The sequence below is a fragment of the Vidua macroura genome, chromosome 19, assembly GCF_024509145.1.
Source record: "Vidua macroura isolate BioBank_ID:100142 chromosome 19, ASM2450914v1, whole genome shotgun sequence".
Lineage (NCBI taxonomy): Eukaryota > Metazoa > Chordata > Aves > Passeriformes > Viduidae > Vidua > Vidua macroura.
In genome coordinates this window covers 5,384,838-5,404,079 of record NC_071589.1, presented here as the reverse complement: position 1 = coordinate 5,404,079, position 19,242 = coordinate 5,384,838, and the positions used below count along the sequence as shown (strand labels likewise).

Below are 19,242 nucleotides of genomic sequence, written 5' to 3'. Positions count from 1 at the left end.
CAACCCTTCAGTATTGCTCAGAGCTCAGCAGCTGTGCAGGGAGAAAGCAGGGCATATGTTAGTGGAAAACTTTTATTAGAAAAAAATCCTTCAATAGACTATTTTGTTTCATTTCTTCCTCTCCCATTCTTATAAGAAATATACCATAGCTGAAACTTGCAAAATTCTGAAAAAAAAAGTGACAGTTATTATAGAAAATCTATAAAACCCGTTCCTACATGTGCTTAAGGACCTCTTCTGTTGCAGGCTGCCCTGTGGCAGGTATTCCTGGCTGTGGAAGAGGCTGTGTACATGCAGGTGCAGCCAGCCTGCTGGAAGGAGTCTGGGGAAAAAAGCACTTGGTTGAGCTGTTTGTGAGGTACAACCTGAGCTGGGATATTTCCCTGCTGCCTCCCACAGCTCTGCTGGTTTAGGGGTAAAGCAAAATGTTCTCAGCCTAAACTGTGCTTTTCTTAACACTCATAGAAAATGCTGGTGTGAGCTGGAAGCCTCCCAAGCCCTTTGCTGACAGCAGCCCAATATTAAGACAAAATCAGTAGGAAAATTTGCTGGGTGAAGTGTGCCCTTCCCACTGCTCTGAACCTCCAAAGTCAGACCAGCACCAGCTGCATCTGACAGTAGGTGCAGAGAGGCTTTAGCCAGTATAAATCCTATTTACAGGGAGTGCTAGAAAATTAATGTGAAAAATTCCAAATTGGTACGAAGCTTGCTGGTGAAGGTGCTGGGGATTCCTCTGCCTTGGGAGGTTAATCCGTCACTTCGCTGTAATAATATTTCTGGGCAGCGTCCGTCATCTTCCAGTCAGCAGCCCGGAACTCAATGATCTCCAGCAGCAGGAGCTGGGACAGGGAGCTGAGCCCCTCCTGCAGAAGGAAGCCATCTCGGAGGAGGGAGAAGAGCTCGTCCATCCGCTGGGAATTCATCTTCTCCAGCTGCTCACCGATGCGGTGGAGCTGCAGGACCAAGCAGTCCACCTTCAGAAGGAAGAGCAGATGCTGAGCACAAAGCAGTGGAGGCTCCTCTGCACCCCCCCCGCCCCCAGCTGTGCTTTTTACAGTCCTTGGGCAGGACAACAGGCACATCAGCAGCTCTCCCTGCACTCACCTCCTCCTCCTTCTGCAGGCTGTCGGGCTGTGCCAGCCGGAACAGGCAGTCGTACACAGGGTTCACCAGAGCCATCATGGGCATGTTGTTCACCTGCGAGGAGAGCGGAGCATTGTCAGCCTGGGGCCAGAAAAGCCTCTGCAGCTATTTTAAATAGTTATTCCCTTGCTCCTCGCCAAAGGAGAAGGAAGCAGGATTGTGCTGTATTAGTGGGATTTACATCAGAGATCAGACATTTGAGTCTCCAGGAACCAGAAGCTGAAAAAATGATGTAAAAAATATCTATTTTTAAATGTAAGCAGGTAGTCATGGGAAATATACTTGTTCCAACAGTATTTTTCCTGCCTGCAGCTCTACTTGCATCATTTTTACATCTACTCCAAGCAGGAATTCAAAGTTCACACGCTGCACAAAGGCCTGAAGCCAAACTCCATCAGCAAACCCCACAGCAACTAAACCAGTCCAATCTGGAACAGCTGGGAGCAGGCAAATCAGGGGCTTTCAAACACTACATACAAAATGAGGAAGCTGAAACTTTGTGACTGTTCCTGAAGACTTCCTCTGCCTCTCCAAGCCTGTAGATAGCACCAGCTCTGTCAGCATCCTTGTGCTAAGAACCTGCTCTGGCCCCCATGGCCCTGGGGCTCTGTACAACACCCATTGAACACCCCTGCTCTTGTATCTTGGGATGCCCAGGCCCTTCTGGCACTGCAGGCAGCAGCAGCTGGCTGCTCCAGCTCCTTACCCTCAGGTAGTCGAAGATGTTGCAGATGAAGGTGACGTAGCAGATCCAGGCCTGGAGTGAGCGCGTGCGCAGCTCCTCCCTGTCTTTGTACTCCTGCTGCAGCCGGTTCAGCAGGCTCCTCCGGAAGATGCTCTGGCCAACTTGTTTGCTCTCTGCCTATAAGCCCACAAAAACAGGATGGAGGGATGAAACAGGGATGCCAGAGGGGCAGGGGGACGCAGTACCACACAGATACCCTTCTGTGATTCCCAAAGAGGCAGAAAAGCTGCAACTTGCTGCCTGTGCTGGCCCACTGCTCTTCTGGATGCTGCCTCTGCATGGGGCAAGTGGCAAGACAAGAGAGATGGGTAAGGGGTCAGGGCATGTGACTGGGGCAAAGCCCTTCCTGGCCCAGCCCAGGGACAAGCCGCGCAACAGCCCAGGTGTTTCACTCTCCAGACACGAGCTCTCACCTGGATGATGGTGTAGCAGATGCGTCCAGCCTCCTTGCTGAACACAAAGTCTTTGAGAGACTGGTCCACTATAATATTGGCCACTTTCTCCAGGTCCACATTACTGGGGTCTGCAGAGAAGACGAATACTGTTAGGACCCAGCCCTCTTTGGCCCCTGATTGCTTTGAGGCACCTGGAAAGCAACCAAGGTCTGTGCAGGACCCAGTACAGTCACATTACATGGTGCAGAAGCCATGCATGGCAGAGGAGCTTATAAAAACCTGCTGACCTTTGAGGGCTGTTTTCAGCAGCTTCTGAGTCTCAGAGTCAAAGGACTGTATTTTGTAGTCTTCTTTGCCTGTTTCCCCCATGACTGGTTTTCTCCAAGGGCAAGAGTCAGGGCAATGGATGATCTAGTCACCTAGTTCCTGAGGAAGGAGCACACAGAGCTTAGTTGGACAGAGGTAAACCATCACCCATTTCCCATTCGGCACATCTCAGGTAGTTGAAGCACAGGCTGTTTCCTGATAAGGAAATTCCTCTTTTATTAGGGCAGCAACTCTAGATCTATGCAAATCCTCATTCTCACATCTTTTAAAGCCTTGTCTCCTACCAACTGGTGATAGAACTTCAGAGCCTTTCTATTTTTCTGATATGAAAAACATGTTACAGGCAAAGCAGACACAAAATATATGTGGCTGTATCACAGGAAGGCACACACTGCTCCCTTGGGCCTTTGAAACAACAAGTCAGCAGCTTTCATACAAAAATCTGGGAAGAATCAAAGCCAGTACAAAAGCATCCAACACATACTCACCAGAGCACCTCTACTGCACCACAGCCAGACCTCCTCACCTCCTAGCACGACACAGCAAACTCAGCAGCCAAATCCCCAAGAGCAACAGCTCCCATCTCTCTCATCCCTCTGCAGCACCAGCAGTGCTCCTAACGAGTATTTAGATTGATTTTCTTCTGCTTTGTGATACAGTGAAGGCAGCAAGAGGGTACGCATGGCACAGAGAGGAAGGGTTTGCCTTGATTCACACAGGATCTGATGGATGGAAATGCAGGGCTGGCCAGACCAGCAGTACAAACAGAAGGCAATCGGCCAAATGAGTTTTGCCAACTCGTCGAAATTCCTCAGCTATTACTCACCCCTCTCTGCAAACACGTCCCTATCCAGATCAAAGCCCAAGAGCCTTTAGGGGCATGGGACAGGTACCGTGGGCAGTCCCCTCACATAGAGCATAACAGTAACTTAGAGCAGAGAGAAGCCCCATGAGGGTGACCACCTTGCCGACGCTGTTCTCACAGCCAAAGCTCTCACCTACCCTGGGACTGGCACAGAGGTTTCTTTCCCAGAGGGATTCACAAGCAGTTGGGTGCCCTCCGTGCCATGCCTAGTTGGCGAACACCTTCCTAGCCGACCTCTCCTCTCTCTGCATCTGCACTCATGCCATGCTGCACTGCCAGTGGAGCAGCCCGAGATCACCAGCGGCCCCGTGTCCCACCAGCAGCATCTCCACGCAGCAGGACCCTGGCGAGAGCACAGCGCCTCACGTAGCGCAGCGGGAAGCGCCCGAGACCGTCTGGCAGCGTCTGTGCCGCCGCCGCCCGGCCCCCTCTCCCGGAGCTGCCGTTCCACGGCTCCCTGGGATGGCCACGGCTGCTTTGAACTGCTGTGCCAAACAACCCTGCCAGAGCAAACCACAGCGTGTGAACACTGAGCCAGCCAGGTCTCGCCTGCAGTAGAGACCCTCCTGCCAGCACCACCTTATCGGAAGGACTGGTGGCAGTGGGTGACATGGGGCACCTGTGAGTACCGACTGCTCCTCTGCCACTGGCCCCTGCTAGACGAGCGGTCCCGGGGGCTGACACGGTTGAGGTCAGCACCCTCAATCTGCCGGTGATCCACCAGCTCAGGTGCCAGGGCACCTGTGACCTGCAGGGTCAACACCTGGCAGTATGGGCTGGACAAGTCCTGGCCACTGCAAGGAGAAGGAGGAGAGTCTCCTCTGGCACCCCATAGTGTCTGCAGCAGGGGCTCTACCAGTCCCCGAAACCCCCATCATATCCCCGCCGAGCCGCAAGTGGATCTCCCAGCGTCGAGACGCCTATGCCCGGGGCAGCTGGACCACCGGACCCCCAGGAGCTCTCGCCGCTGCTCCCCGTCGCTCCAGCCCCGCGGTTGGCACAAGCCCAAGGGCCACCGGACGGAGGAAGAGGCGGATCCCGAGGAAAGCAGCCCCCGCGCTGCCCCGGACAGGGCAGCGGGAGCCGGGCGCAGCCCCACCGACCTGCCGGCCGCCCCCGCTGTGTCCTCCGGCCGCCGGGACATCGCCGGCACCTCCCGAGCCCCGCGCCCTCCCGGCACGGCCCAGGTTTCCTCTTAGGTCATTTCCTTGCCCGAGCCGGGGGAGGGCCGGGCCGGGCCGGGCGGGAGAGCGGCGGCAGCTGCGGCAGCGCCACCGCCTGCGAGCGCCGGGGCACGGCGGGCTGAGCGCCGGGTACGGCCGGCTGCTCCTCGGGAAACTCCTGGGCTTCCCAGGCACGGCCGGCTGCCCCCCGACACCCTCCCGGGCACGGCCGCTGCTTCTCCGACTCCCCCCCACCGGGGGATCGCGGACAGCACTCGCCCCTCTGCCCCGGTCCCCCGCGGGGCTGTCCCGGCGCTCTACAAGTGACAATGGCGTGAATTCCGCCCTTCCCTCCGAGCCAGGGCAGACTGCAGCCTAATGGTATAAAAAATGAGTAGAAAAAAGTTCAGGAAAGAGGAGAGACACTAAACCAATGCACAACAACAACAGCCGAGTATGGTATAACACACTTCACATTTTTTCTCTCAAATCTCAACCATTTCATAAGGGAAGACCCCGCAGGGCGTGAAGCTTCACCGCAGAGCAGACAGGCTGCTGAAACCAGGGAATGGCTGAGGGACCACAGAACGAACAGTTTGGGGATATTTTCTGTAGCACTACATGGCCTGGCTGGATACAAACAAAGCCTCAACTCATCCACCGGGAGTGTGAGGCTCAGGACTGACTACCACAGCTCCAAAAGCCCCTCTAGGACACAGCAGTGGGACTGGGCTGCAAAAATCCCTCTTGGCTGATCCCTTTTGGCACAGTTCTCAACAGCGGTACCCAAGAGACGGTACAGATCTGCCTGCGGCTGAGGGGCACCCACAAACCAGTGATGGGAAGTCCAAATGGCTCCTGCTGCCCTATGCTCTGGGCCCTGATTATCCTCCCTTTCAGGCAGCAGGAGGGCCACTATGTTCTTGTGAGGTCCAGCACAGGCATGAAGAGGAAAGGAATAAATCAACTGCAGCCAGCCACTGTATAAGAAAATATTTAATGTACCTTTTCTTAAAGGTAGGCACACACTGTTTGTGTTGTGCTCAGATGCTTTTAGGAAATAGATCCACTCAGGCAACACAGCAAAATGCCACAGTTACAGTTTCTACATCACAAGAGAAACTTAAATCCGAATTAAATACAATCCATTCCAGTCCCAACTGTAAAACATTCATTTCTTGTCAAAAAGGATGCTGTGCAGCTCTGGATGAGCGGGAGTGTCCTAGGAACTTGGTGAGCCAGCCAGCACTGCAGAAATCAGCATGTTCCTTACAGATTTTATGTGTCTGAGGCTGGCTCAGTGCCATGGTGGAGCTGCAAACAACTGGGGCACAACTCCTCACCAGCCCTCTGCCTGCTAAGGAGCTTTTGGACGTTCTCATGGTAAAAGGCACTAGAAGAAAACAAACGCAACTGCTGAGCAGCTTGTGAGGTGAACTGCAGGCAAATCCCTGATGATAGGATTAGCTTGGAAAGAAATCCCAATGGCCAAAATCAGCCAAGTCTCACAGCGAGGCATTTGCCATGTTGAGTCACTTCACACTGAATGGGAGCGCGCAGCTTCCAAGAGCATATCTGTCCCAGCACCTGGGAGAACAAGGTGATCACAGATCTCTCCCATCTCCTGCTCCTCTAATTCAAAGAGATTTAGCTCCTAACAGCATGCGTTTTGCCAGAGCATCTTGAGAAATAAGACCTGTGCTCCTAATGCTTCATTCAGCCTCAATCCCACAGAGAAATCAACACTCTTCTTACAGTGCTTTCCCCAGCAAAGTGCACATGAGAAATCTGTGAGGGACAGATGCTGCTGATCAGAAGTGAAGAAGTGATTGTTGGATGCAGCTCCTAATATTGTTGAGGTTGTCACATCTTTCTCCCTCTCACTGGAAGCTCAGATGCCTTTATGGGTCTGGAACATTTGTGACTCACAGCCTAAAGGCCTCTGACCAGGGAGTGTCTCTTCCACAGCCTGGGCCAGACAGGCAAAACTTAAAACTCCGGCTTTGCCATCTGTTGGGTGGAGGCAAGCTTAGTTAATGCAGAGTGAAGGAAAAAACGACCCCAGAGAGGAAAAGCTGCTCCATACGCTCCAGTGCTGCCCTCACTGTGGAGCAGCCAAGCTCCCCATACCAGCATCACCCCAAACTCCACAGCACCCTCGAGGAATGACATCTTAACAGAGCACAGGTTTTCCTGTTCTTTCCTGCTGCTGAGTTCCCAACCAGTTACCCTCTATTTTGTGTGGTTTAACAGCAGCTCTTTGACAAAAAATGGAAAACAATTCTGCAATGTTTAGACAGGATGGATGAGTCCCCGTTTCCTAAGGAAGCCTAGGTCAGCACTGAATATTTTCTGCTCCAGCCTGCCCCTGCTAACCATGACGGCATTCCTCTCACCAGCAACAAAAGGCAGTAACAAAGCCAACCTATTTGTGTCTGTTTTGAAAAGAGACACTTCTCTCCCTCAGAAGGATGTCATGAGGCTGAGTTCTTTACTCCTTATGATGTCTTTCCAAGAACAGGTGAACAATAAACAAAGGCTAAACATCGTTAAGAAGATTCTGAGGAATCTCAGAAGAGCCTAAATAACACAGGAAAATAGGATTGAGGCACTAGAAGAAACTCCGTATTTCCTATATTTTCTGCTCTAAACAAAATGGCCATTTTTAGAGTACATGCAGCTCTCTCCCTCTTTAAGACTCACATGTTGGCCTCCTGCCTGACACTGACACTGCTCAATGAACTTAATTTTACACAGCTCAGTCACCTGCAGGCCACTTTGTACTCCAAGATCTCAAACCCATAGCAGACATAAAGTTATTCAGCCTGGGCTTGCAAGGAATTTTTCCAGATACTTCAGCCACCAGTGAAACAGCTGTTTTTTAAAAACAGCCTCTCACAATAGCTCAGGGTAAGTGAGCAATGCTGATATGCTCAAAATTGCCAAGAGAAGTTGTGTCAATGGAAAGGAATTGGTCACGCTGGAATCTGGCCAGACCATTTGGGATTAACACCCTGAATACTGCAAAAGAGCTGGGAAAAGCTCTGTGTTTAAAAACCATCAAACCATCCTCCAAATAACTGCAGTGCTCTGCCTTATCCACCCCTTGCAGATGACTAACATGCTTTTGTATGGCAGGGCTGGGAACTCTGCCTTCCACACAGTCCAGCCACACCCCGCTAGGCTTGAAAAAACACAGAATAAAAGAGGAGGAAGAAAGTAATTTTCCTCTTTTCCACTGTTACATAAATCAGAGTTGTCGGTAGGTTGTTTTATTGGCTTTTTAAACCACTCGTAAAACCTTTGAAACACCAGAAAAACACTTTTCCATCTCTAATTCAATCATCCATGTGAAACAGCAACTCAGCCAGCCAATTCCCATTTGATGTTCATTCCTTTCACTTCAGCAAATCTTGTCAAAACATTTTCATCTGCTAGCACCAGTGCAGGACTGAGGTTCTGAAATATTTTGAGGCTACTACAGAAATATTTGTTATACACATTCAGAGGTGATATTAAATAAATAATGATTTTTAAAAATTACTAGTTTCCACAGGACTTCATTATTCCAGCTTAGAATAATTATTTCTCAACTCTATACAGCATTTGTTTACTCACTGCTTTGAAGCAAAGCACTCTGAAGTAAAAATGTAGTTTGTGCGTTGAATCCCCTCAGTGGGGCACTTGATATGCAGGTTTGCTTGTAAAAAGTGTGAGTGAGGCATTGCAAATCCCTAAGAGATGTATGGCCAGACACTCAGGAAGAGAAAAGGGAATTCAGCATACAATCAAGTTCACTGGAGTTAAAGGAAAAACAAGTCTGATCCAGCATTATCAGAGAAGATGCTGTGTTTAAGATGACAGAGAATGCTCAGCTAGCAAATGGTGACCAAGAAGCAGCAGCTGGCAGCAAAGGTAAGGAAAACTGAGGGTCTGTGCACAAATGTGGCTTTACCTGACTTCACACCAACAGGACAGAGAGACCTGTGCAACACCGAGACAAGAACCTGGAGCAAACAGCAGGCACGGAGCAAAGGAATAAAGCTGTGCAGATGCAGTGCTAGGAAGTGGTGTTTGGTTGGTTAAGCAGCACTAGGCTCGGCCAGAATCCCCTCTCTGGGATCCAGGGTGAGCTCACCCACTTTATTGGGTGCTTTTCCAGAGCACAGGCATTGCTAGGGAGTGGTCTGTTGGTTCCCCCTCTCCCCACTCAATGTGCACTAATATGAGAGGAGACAGAAGGAACGTGCTCTGTTGAATGGCTCCCAGCCAAGCAGTTCAGTGTCTCCAGCAGAACTGCAGTCGCCTTCTCCTTCTGTTTGGTCCCAGGAGGTGATTCCCCACAGGCTGGGGGAGCTCTGGGAGCTCTGACATTTCCAACATGCTCGTGACAGAGCAAGGCCATCAGTCTCCACTTGTGAGGAGAACAGCAGGCAGCCACACACGTCCCTTTCAGCCTTCCTTCCTCTTCGTGCTGTCAGGGCTCTTCAGGGCACACAGGAGGCCGCAGAACAGCTCGTACCAAAAGAAGATGAGGCCAGAGGAGAAGGCAGCCTTCAGCAAACTGGGAGAGAGGCCTTTGAAAAACCCACCTGGGCCCTCCTCTCGCATGATCTGCCTCATGCAGTCCAGGAAACCCCCATATGTCCGTACCTGAGAGAGAAATGGCAACAAGGTTAAACAAGAAAACTTCAGACAACTGGAAAAAACCACAAAGATCCCCAAACTATACCACAGAAACATTATCTTGATATGCAGCCTGGAGATGCCTTTCTGGATAATATAATAACTAACTGAAAGTTTCAGAGACCATTTAGAGAGAGCAGGATGGAGGAAATGTAGACATACAGCATCAGCAATGGTTTATGCACATCATTCACTGAATGGCTGTAAAACCTCTGCATGCAACAACAGCATGACTTTACAAGTTTGTGAAGTCATTATTTCAGATTGTGCAGCTGCTGCTTTCTATTCTTCACTGTCTAAGAAGGAAAAAATGTTGAGTTTTCTGACAAAAAGCAAACACAGCTACAGCAGAAGTTTCCCAATTAGCTGTCTGCACGTTGTCATGTTACACTGTGCAGTTTTAACATCTTGTGACACATCAATGCTAAGAACAAATTCTGTATCTTACTGCAAGAGAAAAAGCATCCAATGCAATGGGCTGAGACATCAAAATCCTATTCCAGTTTCTTAGGGTACAGACTGATTTCCTTCTCAGATGCAAGGAATTTTAAGGAAAATAGAAAATTTCCAACATTTCATGGAAAAAAAAGATAAAGTTCCTTGAAAGATCTGTATCAGTCTTCAAGTGTATTTCAAGGTGGTAACAATGGTGCTGAAGAACACCAGAGTATTTAATTTGTTTTGAATTTCAGGCTATTCTCATACATAAAACACATGTTGAACACTTGGTGCTTATTTCTTGTGTCAAAATATTAATTGCAGAAGAGGAGCCTGACAGCCAGGTGACCCCAGCACAGAGCCAGTGTCATCCTCTGCTAGTAATTTGGTTCTGAATCAGAAAAACCAAGCTGCAATTAGAAAAGTAAAGTAAATCAAAAGCCCTTTCCTGCCTGACTCATCCCCAGCTCCAAGACACAGTTGATGGAGAGGGATGACAAGCCAGAGCACAGGTATGTTAGACAGGTCCCTCCTGGGACCTAACATAAAGTAAACCCAGTATGTTCATGTATAAATTCACATTATTAAATGAGACCTGTGCTCACTGGGAGCTCCCAACCCAAACATGAACTCAACAGGTACCACTGGTGGATTGTCGCTGCATTCCAGTGCACTGGACTAGCCCATACTCAGGAAAATCCACCACTTCCAGCATTTCTCACCTGCCCAAAGGCTGCCCGAGCGTGCTCAAAGCCACCCACTTGCAGTCGCTTTTTGACCACATCCAAAGGGTACGTGAGGCTTTTGCTGACAACTCCAGCACAGCTGCCACAGACAAGGTTTTTAATGCTGGCTGAGAAGCAGAAAGGGAAAAGGATAACAGGGAGGAAAAAAAGAGGATTATCAGGGAATTCTGATTAAAGATCATAAGAGGTAAGTTAAAAATCACTTTTCACAAGAAGTAAGGTTAAAAAAGTCCTTTGAAGTTACATCACCTCTTCTGCAATAGTTTCAGCCAAAAAATCTCAACCTGTATTTCTTCAGGCTTGCAATGTCTGTTGGAATCAGAGGACCTGCTCCTCTTGGTCCGTTACACTGACTTATGGTTTTGCTCTGCTCAAAAAACACCCAATCCACAGTCACCAGACAACTTGCTGCCAGTGGATGAAAGCTTTCATTCTGTGCCACCCCCCCCGCCCCCCAGTAAAAGCCTGGTCACTGGAAATCTTGCACCCCTGACTGCTCAGGCTGATGTATTCTGGATTGGAATGTCTCAAGCTGACACTACCTGATGATTTCAGAGGCTTGTGGGAAATGAGTTCTGTATTAGACTTTTTCCTGACAAACATGATGTCCCAGCACAAAACCACCATCAGCCTCTGCCACCTAAAATTAAATATTGAAAAGTCTGTTCCTCTGGTGAAGAAATTCCATTGAGGAACAAAGTCATGCTGCTGCTGCATCCCTCTTGCTCAAGGAGGCACAGGTATCTAGAACTGCCAATGTGGCAGGTTGCATCAGGATGAGGTTCTCTTACAATGGAGCTAGAAATTAATACAACAATATCAAATCAAGAGCCTGGCAGCTTTAAATTAGAGTAAATGAATCCTCTTCCCTAACAGCTGTGCTGTAATCTGCAGGCAGATTTACTACGGGAATCCAAGAGTCCAGTCCCCACAGCACTAATGAAACAGAAAGATTATGGCAGGACTGTCTTCCCACAGTATCAGTAATGTGACACTGTTAAAGAAAGAGCACCCTGGCCTGTGACACTTCACTTTCCCATCCACCCACTTCCATCATGGTTATTGTACAACGGGAGCTGTTTGTAAACTCTGCTGTACTTAATTTGGCATTTCCCTGCAGGGGTAAAAATGAAAGGTGGGAAATTGAGACACTTTTCAGATGTTGCATCCAAAAATGTGAAAGGACTAACAGAGCTTACATCAGTCACCCAAACTAGCATTCATCTTCATTCTCTCCAGACTGCAACCATCACTGTCCCAAGTTCCTACCCCCAGTCTTTGCTTCAGCTGGAATCACCCATTTGGAAAACTGCTGCAGGATGTTGTAGAAGAAGAACTGGAGACCAGCGTATGGGAAGATAGCAACGAGTGTAGGGGTCAAACCTCTGTAGAAAGTCCGAGGCCCTTCTGTCTGGTACATGATCACCACTGCATGGCGAAGGTTGGGATAAATCTGAACAAGAAGGAAGAGGCTGAGTGACTTTCCAGTGAACTTAAAAACAGCAAACCAAAGGTCAGGTCATTTCCCAGTAATGGGTATAGGAATTTCCCACTGCCCAAAATACAACTGACTGTCTTCAGCACAAAGTGATGAGCAAGGTTATTTTCCACACCCTCACAGCGTTCTCTGCTAAGCCCTTGTGACTTAACAGAAACAAGGCATGGAGCTGAGTCCTGAGACCACCTACATCACAGACATGATTATTTTTCTTTTAACAGTTCTTAACTCCTGCAACACAATTAATATAATACATACCATAATTCTACTGCAGGCTAAATACAGAAATGGCTCTGATACAAATCTATCCCATTATTACACACCTAGTTAGCACAGAAACCAATTCTTGTGTAAATAAGAACACGAAGCACAGGTGAAAGGTGCCTAGTTTCAAGTAGCATCCCCATCATTATCTAAACATGACTCTCTGCATGTGCAAAGTTTCAAAAATGCAATGTTCAACAGTCTGGGGAGCGGGTTCTATAAAAAGCCAACAGCCAAAGCAAAAAATTGAGTTATCCTGTTAAGGACAGTTTCTCCTTTCTGCATCACCTGTCAGGATCAGAAGCACCAAAACACAATTAGGAAAGCTGTGTCAACAGCACGAAGGATAACTTGGCAACAGTGCAAACACTGGCCGTAACAGCACCTGCTCCTTCCTTTTAACCCACAATGCTTGTACGTGCTTTTGAACCTCCTGCATCTTCAGACCTGTGAAATATTGCTCTGCTATGGATGACAACATGGAGCGCTAAGCCTCACCTTTGGCTCACCCTGGGCAGCAAAGCGGGTGCGCAGTGTGTCCACAGGGTGGACTGCGACCGTGGCTGTGCAGGCAGCCAGGCCCCCGCACACCAGGTGCACGAAGGAGTCGCGGGCTTTGAAGGAGGTGACGTTGTGCACCAGTTCCGTCAGGCTCTCGAATGCCATGAACTTGCAGAAACAAAAGCGCAGGGGTCAGGAAGCTGATCCTTATAACTCACACAGGTTCCCTCTCATTTCACCAACAGCTCCAACCCTCCCTGCTTGTTATCACCTTCTATGTCCTTTAAAAGTCCTCCCCAACCTGCAACGTGTAAAAATCACTAAGCACCCCAGGGAACGCTTGGGATACTCTGGTGTCCGACACTTCTGCTAATTCTTGCATTTAGGATAGTGAAAAACTAATTTTAATGTTCTATGGCTCCAGAAGAGTGTTTGCTCTATCACAGATATGCTTTCCTTTACCCTTTCAGCCACTGCTCCTAAAGTAGTTACTAATGTTTACAAATTAAGCATAACAGTGCTGTGTAAAACACCCTCATCAGCTTCACTGATTTTTTTCCTAACAAGCCCTTAGGGTGACAGCATGACTAGAAGGAAAAAAACTGCCCAGACTTGGGACATGAACAGCTAAGCCAAATGTCAGGAGTAGAGAGGGCTTATCTATGACACTAGATACAGACAGAGCTCAGTGCTCCAGTCTATTCAGCCAGCTCAGGAATATTAACTTAGGAATTATTCACCAGCTTAATACAGCTATACATCCTTTCCACTCCTGAACACAGATGGTCTGAGGGAGCAGAGCAGTGTCCTGGGTACACACAGTTTGCCCAGGTGATGCCTGGTGCCCTCACCTGAACAGCTCCGAAGCCGATGGAAAGGAACTGAGCAGGAACATGGCCCTTCCAGAAGGCTGTCAAACCCTCCTCCCGGAAGATGCGCTGCACAGCTTGCAGGATGCCGTGGTACTTGGCCGTGGGGTTTCTGGAGGAGAGCTGCTCAATCTGAAGCTGGAGGAAATGGAGAAAATATTTTCAGTTTCACCCTTCAACACTGGTTCAAGTGTCCAGTTCAGGAATTCACAACCCTGTCAGCCAGCCAATGCTAAGGGATGACATTCTGTCTTCCCACAGAACCACATTCAGATCTGACTGGGATGTTATTTATGAAGGACTCTAAAAGAATAAAAATGTGCATGAACACAAAGATAAGCAGGAGGGATGATGGTGAAATCCAGTCAGAGAGTGTAAGTCATTCACAAAACCAGAAAGAGAACGAACTCTGAGAAACACAAGATTCCATTCCCACACAAGTTAAGTTGTATAAATAGAAGTGGTGGACACAAGATAGCCCTACTTCCTTGCATAACATGTACACAACTTAGGTGAGGCCTTACGAGCGGATTTAGTGCTCTCTGGCTGCACAGGTGACCTGTTCACCCAGGACAGGATCAGCTCTGCTCCCTGACAGGCTCTTTCATCCCTGCACCCGGGCACGCCGCGAGTGAGGTACCTGAAAGCGGATCTTGAGGACGTCCAAGGGGCTGACAAGGACCCGAGTGACCAAGCCAGACGCTGATCCTGCTGCAGCCGCTTCCACCGTGGACACGCACCTGGCTTCGGGGTCGTAACCCACCATGCCTGCCGGCTGTTCCCAGCCTGGGCAGGGCCGCAGTAGTGAGCCCCACCCACAGCGAGCCCCCCACCCCACGGTCCCCTCACCTCAGACTCTCTTCTCACCCCACGGGACACACAGATGCCCCTCTGCATCACTCCCTCTGCCCCGCAGCTCCCGGCCCCGCTAGCGGCAGTCACCAGCGCGGGGGGCCGAGCCGAGCCGGGTGGCACCGGGGCCCTCCGGCCCTGGGCCGACTCACCCTCTGCCGCCGGCTCCGCACTGCGCCTGCGCGCCGCGGGGGCCGCTGGGACATGCAGTCTCGGGAACGGCGCCCACGTCCGCCACACGCGCGGGATGCGGCCTTCACAGAACCACGGGTCGGTGGGGCTGGACAACACCTGAGACCACGGAGTCCAAACTGCGAGCCAACAGCACCTTGTCAGCCAGACCATGGCACTGAGTGCCACATCCAGTCTTTCCTTAGAGACCCCCAGGGACAGTGACAACTCCCTGGGCTGCCCGTTCCACTGTCTAATCACCCTTTGCATGAATAAATTCTTCTTGATGTCCAACCTAAAGCTCCCCTGGTGCAGCTTAAGATTATGTCACTTGTTACCTGGGAGAAGAGCCCGAGTCCCACCTGGCTGCACCCTCTTATCAGGGAGTTGCAGAGAGCAAAAAGGTCACCCCTGGGCCTTCCCTTCTCCAGGTTAAACAACCCCAGCTCCCTCAGCCCTGCCTCATCACACTTGTGATCCAGACTCTTCCCCAGCTGTTGCCCTTCTCTGGTCCCACGAGCCAGGGCTGTGAGAGGGGAAGGTCAGCACACAGCCCCACACTGCCCTCAGCACTGCTCCCACCGCCACCTCCACCTTACACAACCACAGACCAACAAACCTTGTCTCGATAAAGCACAGGGGAAGTGATATTTTAAAGCAACCTAGAGTAAACACCACCTCGAGCAACATGTTCTGCTACAGCATTAGAAAAAAAGCCAAGCACTTCAAGCCACACCATGAATTTTCCGTACTGACTTCTGGCACAAAAAAAGAAAAATAAAGAACTAATTGTAGAAATATCCAGGCATTTCCACCTTGACATTATCAGTATTTAAGCATAATAATGGTTTAAAAACCCACTCAAGACTCCCATGTAGGCCTTTTCCTATTGTCTGTTAACACTGAATACAACATTCATGCTCACAGGTACTTTCTGACCGTTGGCGAAGGCTGGGGAGAAGCCGCAGAGAGCTGTGCACACCTTGTTAGCCCAACAGAGCCGTTCTTCTTCAGGTAACAGAAGTGAAAACAGTCTGCAGGGCTCTGATGGCGAAGATCCAAAGCCACAACAGCCCAAGCCTGGCTGCTGTACTTACACCAGCCCAACATCACCTCCCCCTTTTAGCAAAAGGCTCCAGAAGTGTCTGAACTACAAGCTCAGTCATAGCTTAGTCAGTTAACTGAAATAACAGACAGATGCTCAAGTGAAGAATTCAATGTATATTTATTATTCACAGTTAATTACTATCTACCAAATGCTGCTGCAGAGTTAAAGGATTAAGTACATAGGCCTTTTTTTTTTATTTAAACACAGAATTTTTTTTAATATATATACACACACAAGACATATGTCTGCAAGGCTGCATGATATACACCAATTCCAAAATAAGGAAACAATCAAATGGTCCAGGTGTAGAATGCCACAGATTCCTTTTCCAATCACTTTACAAAGTGGGAAGAAAGTGAGTGACAGCTAGCAAGGAGACGGGGAAAAAGTAATACTCTACGGGGTAGCTCTCTTTCATTTGCTGGAAAATCAAAGTGTAAGGCAGAGTTCATCTCAGGAGTAAAACTTCTGTAACACTTACTACAAAAAAAGGCACCCTCCAACAAAAGATTGCCCGTGCTGAGGCAGGGCAGGAGGAGATCTCTGCTGCAGGCGGGGTGAAGGGATCCAGCCAAACGGCCACCAAGGGAAAAACAACGCAACTGAAGGTTGGCACAGAGAGCAAGGCGGGCTGATTGCTTTCCTTCTGTCCAATTTAATGTCACACTGCTCTGGTGAGGAGCAAAGGGCCACCAGAAACGCCCTGGGGTGCAGGGTGGGGAGAACAGTCACACACAGCCTGCTGTGAATGGGAGCGGGCGGGGAGCTACTTCAACAGGAACACTGACCTGAGGAGGGAGGAGAGACTGGAGAACAGGGATGCCAACTCCACTTCTCAAGAGCAACACGACTGCAAATACTGCCTATCCAGGCCGAGGAGACAGGCTGATCACATGCATCACGTAGAAACATTCACTAAGAGCGTAAAGTTTTTTTCAAGCACTATTTCTTGAGGTTTCTCTGCATTATGAAGTTTTCCACCAAAGGAATGTACATTTTGTAGGACATCTCAGGGTTATTATTTTTCAAATTCCACCCTTAACCCTCCCTCCCCCAAATATTTTTCCTCATTTTCCCTCATCATAACTTTCCCCTTTCTCTTACTTCTTTTGAGGCTTCCTGGTTGCAGCTCTCCACCTCTGAGCAGCCTAAGTTGCCACTTGAATGCCTTGATTTTATTTTCCTTGGAATAAGGGAAGTTGAATAGTAAGACAAATCTGAAGATTAAAGCTCCATCTCTGTTTGTAGATTTTTCTCAAGTGTCCATTGATAAAACCACCCTCCTTTGCCCCCTTCCCCCAAAGTATTTATTTACACATAGGCAGAAAAAAATCCTCTGAAAAGCTCTGGACTGTCCTTTTAACTTAAAAAATAATAAAAAAGAAAATAAGGGGAAGGCACTATGTAAAAAATTACAGAATGTGCTCAACCGTACACCTTTAAGAAAAAACAAAAAAGCTGTCAGCACAGCATTAATAGACTTCAGTTGTACGCTGGAGTTTCTCAAAGCAGCTCTGTGACTCAAAAGTAAAAAATAGAACAAAAAGCCACACAACTCTTCTCCCTTCCTCTGTTTGGAAGCTGCTGAGCTTCAGAAGAAAGTGCCAAAGGAGAAGAGACAATAAAAATTAGATTAACACCTCATCTTTCCCAGGCAAGAAATGCTGAATGTTGAAGGCAAAAGCAGAAACTGATGATTTTTGTTTTTTTTTAAAGGCAGGACTGTGGATTTGGTTCTTCTCTCATGTCCCTTCATGTCAAATGAAGACTGTTTGCAGAGAGAGAAAATACCAGCAGTGTTTCTCCCTTTTCCTTTAACTGCTTGGCTAGGACTTTATATGGCATTAAAACTTCATGCACTGATGGACAGAGGAGGAGGGGGAAACAAGAAGAGTTGTGGTGGTGAGACCTTAAGTGACCTTAAAACACTCATTCGCAACAAGAGTGAATAAAAGGGGATAACCCAGGAGCAGCTGAGGAAATTTGTTATTTTCTTTTTTTTTCTCTCTCTCTCCTTTTTTTATTTTCCTTTTATTTTTTTTTCCGTTAAGATAAGTTTTGGTGTGTAAGTTGAACTCTTCCCCCCGCCCCTGAAGTTCCGTACTGAGGGAAGGAGGATCACCTCATGGTGACAGGTTTTACTTGCCGTGTGATTTTTAGGTCACTGGCTGCAGTTAGGCTCTGTACGTGTATTTACTGTTTCTCTGGTTTCCTTAAATAATCTCTAATATTTATCTCTAGATGTTCCGGTTTACTGGGGTCACGTAGTTGCGTGGGAACATGCCCGTCTGTCCGCGGCACGCTCCCTTCCACCAGTTGGGGTCAGAATTGTCAAGGACTTGGATAAAGTCTCCGCGATGGAAGCCCAGCTCTCCTTCCTCTTGGGGATCAAAATCAAACAGGGCCTGAACGTATGTTGGTTGCTGAAAGGGGAACAAGAAACATAACACAGTGAGAATCACCCACGGCACTCCAGGCACTTGCTCCTGTGGGCAGAAGCTGTCTTACACTGAATATTACCAATTAACATTTGGGCTACTCCCTTTCCCTGCAAGCCAGCTCCCAACAGTTGCAACAAGGTGCTAAAACAGTAACCAACAGGCTATAGAACACCTCAGAAAAAGATCGAGTTTCTGTGAAAGAGCTGAAATAGTGCAGATGATTCTGATGTTTTTCTAGTATTTTTCACTCTTTGTGGCCTATTGTATATCTGTGTTCTATAACAATACAATAATATTGCTGTTGACTTGTCCTGTTTTCATAATTGACAGCACAAATATTATTGATCTACACAAAGTTCCCCCTAAAAACTGGATGTTGACATTTTACACATTTTCCTTAACTCTTCTGTCACAGAACGTTTTGCCTGGTCAGCAAATCTTCCTTTCTGATGGAAAAGCTAACAGTTCATTTAAAATACATTTGCAGTCTTAAAATCATGAGGCCAGAAAGTTCCCTTCATGCTTGTCCTTTTCAGCCAGCTGTTTTCTCACCCTCTGTTTATCCTGCACCTGGCAGTGCAGAGCCAAGTGTTAAGTTCAGACAAACTGTGACAAAGTTGCCTGTGGCACCTGGAAAGCTACACCAATTCCACACACTTGTTTTCAGGCTAGAATCAGAATGCTGCACAAGGAAGCAAAAGGATTTACCCAGAACTGACAAAACATGCAGTTACATGAAATACAACACTCTGACTTGGGAAATGGAACAAAAGAAAGAGTTGGATATACACAAGCTGCTCTGCTGGCACTTGACAACAATTTTTGGATTCTCTTCACACTGGCTAGATCCAAACCAGAGATGCTCCATATACTGTAACCACCTCTTCAGGAAAGCCCAGTATCAAAGCCTCACTGAGGGCTGCACTTATGGCTATGATCAGGTATAAATCAGAACAGAATCACAGAATTCTTTAGGCTGAAGAAGACCTTTTAAGATCACCAAGTCCAACCATTAACCCAGCACTTCCCT

The 19,242-nt window shown here is 48.3% G+C and overlaps 4 protein-coding genes across 10 annotated transcripts in view; 1 reads left to right on the top strand and 3 right to left on the bottom strand.

Annotated features, from left to right (window-relative positions):
• Positions 1-56: 56 nt before the first annotated feature.
• On the bottom strand, positions 57-4,696 carry MIF4GD (MIF4G domain containing). Its single transcript, XM_053994809.1, has 6 exons — positions 4,579-4,696; positions 2,571-2,709; positions 2,302-2,411; positions 1,850-2,005; positions 1,105-1,197; positions 57-974 (listed from the first exon to the last, which is right to left on the bottom strand). Exons 2-6 carry the CDS (start codon positions 2,650-2,652, stop codon positions 747-749), a joined length of 669 nt encoding a protein of 222 aa, XP_053850784.1. The 5' UTR covers positions 2,653-2,709; positions 4,579-4,696; the 3' UTR covers positions 57-746.
• Positions 4,247-5,017, top strand: LOC128817005 (uncharacterized). Its single transcript, XM_053995072.1, has one exon. It carries the CDS (start codon positions 4,247-4,249, stop codon positions 5,015-5,017), a length of 771 nt encoding a protein of 256 aa, XP_053851047.1.
• A 604-nt stretch (positions 5,018-5,621) lies between these two features.
• Positions 5,622-15,814, bottom strand: SLC25A19 (solute carrier family 25 member 19). Of its 7 annotated transcripts, none has more exons than XM_053994803.1 (7): positions 15,283-15,814; positions 14,645-14,803; positions 13,623-13,778; positions 12,769-12,939; positions 11,778-11,961; positions 10,485-10,615; positions 5,622-9,291 (listed from the first exon to the last, which is right to left on the bottom strand). In XM_053994803.1, exons 2-7 carry the CDS (start codon positions 14,696-14,698, stop codon positions 9,091-9,093), a joined length of 897 nt encoding a protein of 298 aa, XP_053850778.1. In that variant the 5' UTR covers positions 14,699-14,803; positions 15,283-15,814; the 3' UTR covers positions 5,622-9,090. The 7 variants fall into 7 exon arrangements, with proteins under 7 accessions (XP_053850778.1, XP_053850777.1, XP_053850779.1 ...); XM_053994802.1 differs by having other exon boundaries at positions 14,645-15,421; positions 15,525-15,814; XM_053994804.1 differs by having other exon boundaries at positions 14,645-15,421; positions 15,589-15,814.
• Positions 15,815-15,869: 55 nt separating this feature from the next.
• GRB2 (growth factor receptor bound protein 2) overlaps positions 15,870-19,242 on the bottom strand; it is a 50,519-nt gene continuing 47,146 nt past the window's right edge. The window contains exon 6 of the mRNA XM_053994632.1: positions 15,870-18,194. Within this exon, the coding sequence (XP_053850607.1) occupies positions 18,009-18,194 (186 nt within the window). The 3' untranslated portion in view covers positions 15,870-18,008. The remainder of the gene's footprint in view (positions 18,195-19,242) is intronic.

Excerpts from the sequence above, each read along its gene's own strand:
- SLC25A19 (XM_053994800.1), bottom strand. The coding sequence starts at position 14,406 with ATGGTGGGTTACGACCCCGAAGCCAGGTGCGTGTCCACGGTGGAAGCG. Across the intron at positions 13,779-14,280 it reads TCCTCAAGATCCGCTTTCAG|CTTCAGATTGAGCAGCTCTC; the intron begins GTACCTCACTCG and ends CATTTCCTCCAG. Across the intron at positions 11,962-12,768 it reads CTGCCCAGGGTGAGCCAAAG|ATTTATCCCAACCTTCGCCA; the intron begins GTGAGGCTTAGC and ends CTTCTTGTTCAG.
- LOC128817005 (XM_053995072.1), top strand. The coding sequence starts at position 4,247 with ATGGGCTGGACAAGTCCTGGCCACTGCAAGGAGAAGGAGGAGAGTCTC.
- MIF4GD (XM_053994809.1), bottom strand. The coding sequence starts at position 2,652 with ATGGGGGAAACAGGCAAAGAAGACTACAAAATACAGTCCTTTGACTCT. Across the intron at positions 2,006-2,301 it reads TCTGCTACACCATCATCCAG|GCAGAGAGCAAACAAGTTGG; the intron begins GTGAGAGCTCGT and ends GTGGGCTTATAG. Across the intron at positions 975-1,104 it reads GCCTGCAGAAGGAGGAGGAG|GTGGACTGCTTGGTCCTGCA; the intron begins GTGAGTGCAGGG and ends TTCCTTCTGAAG.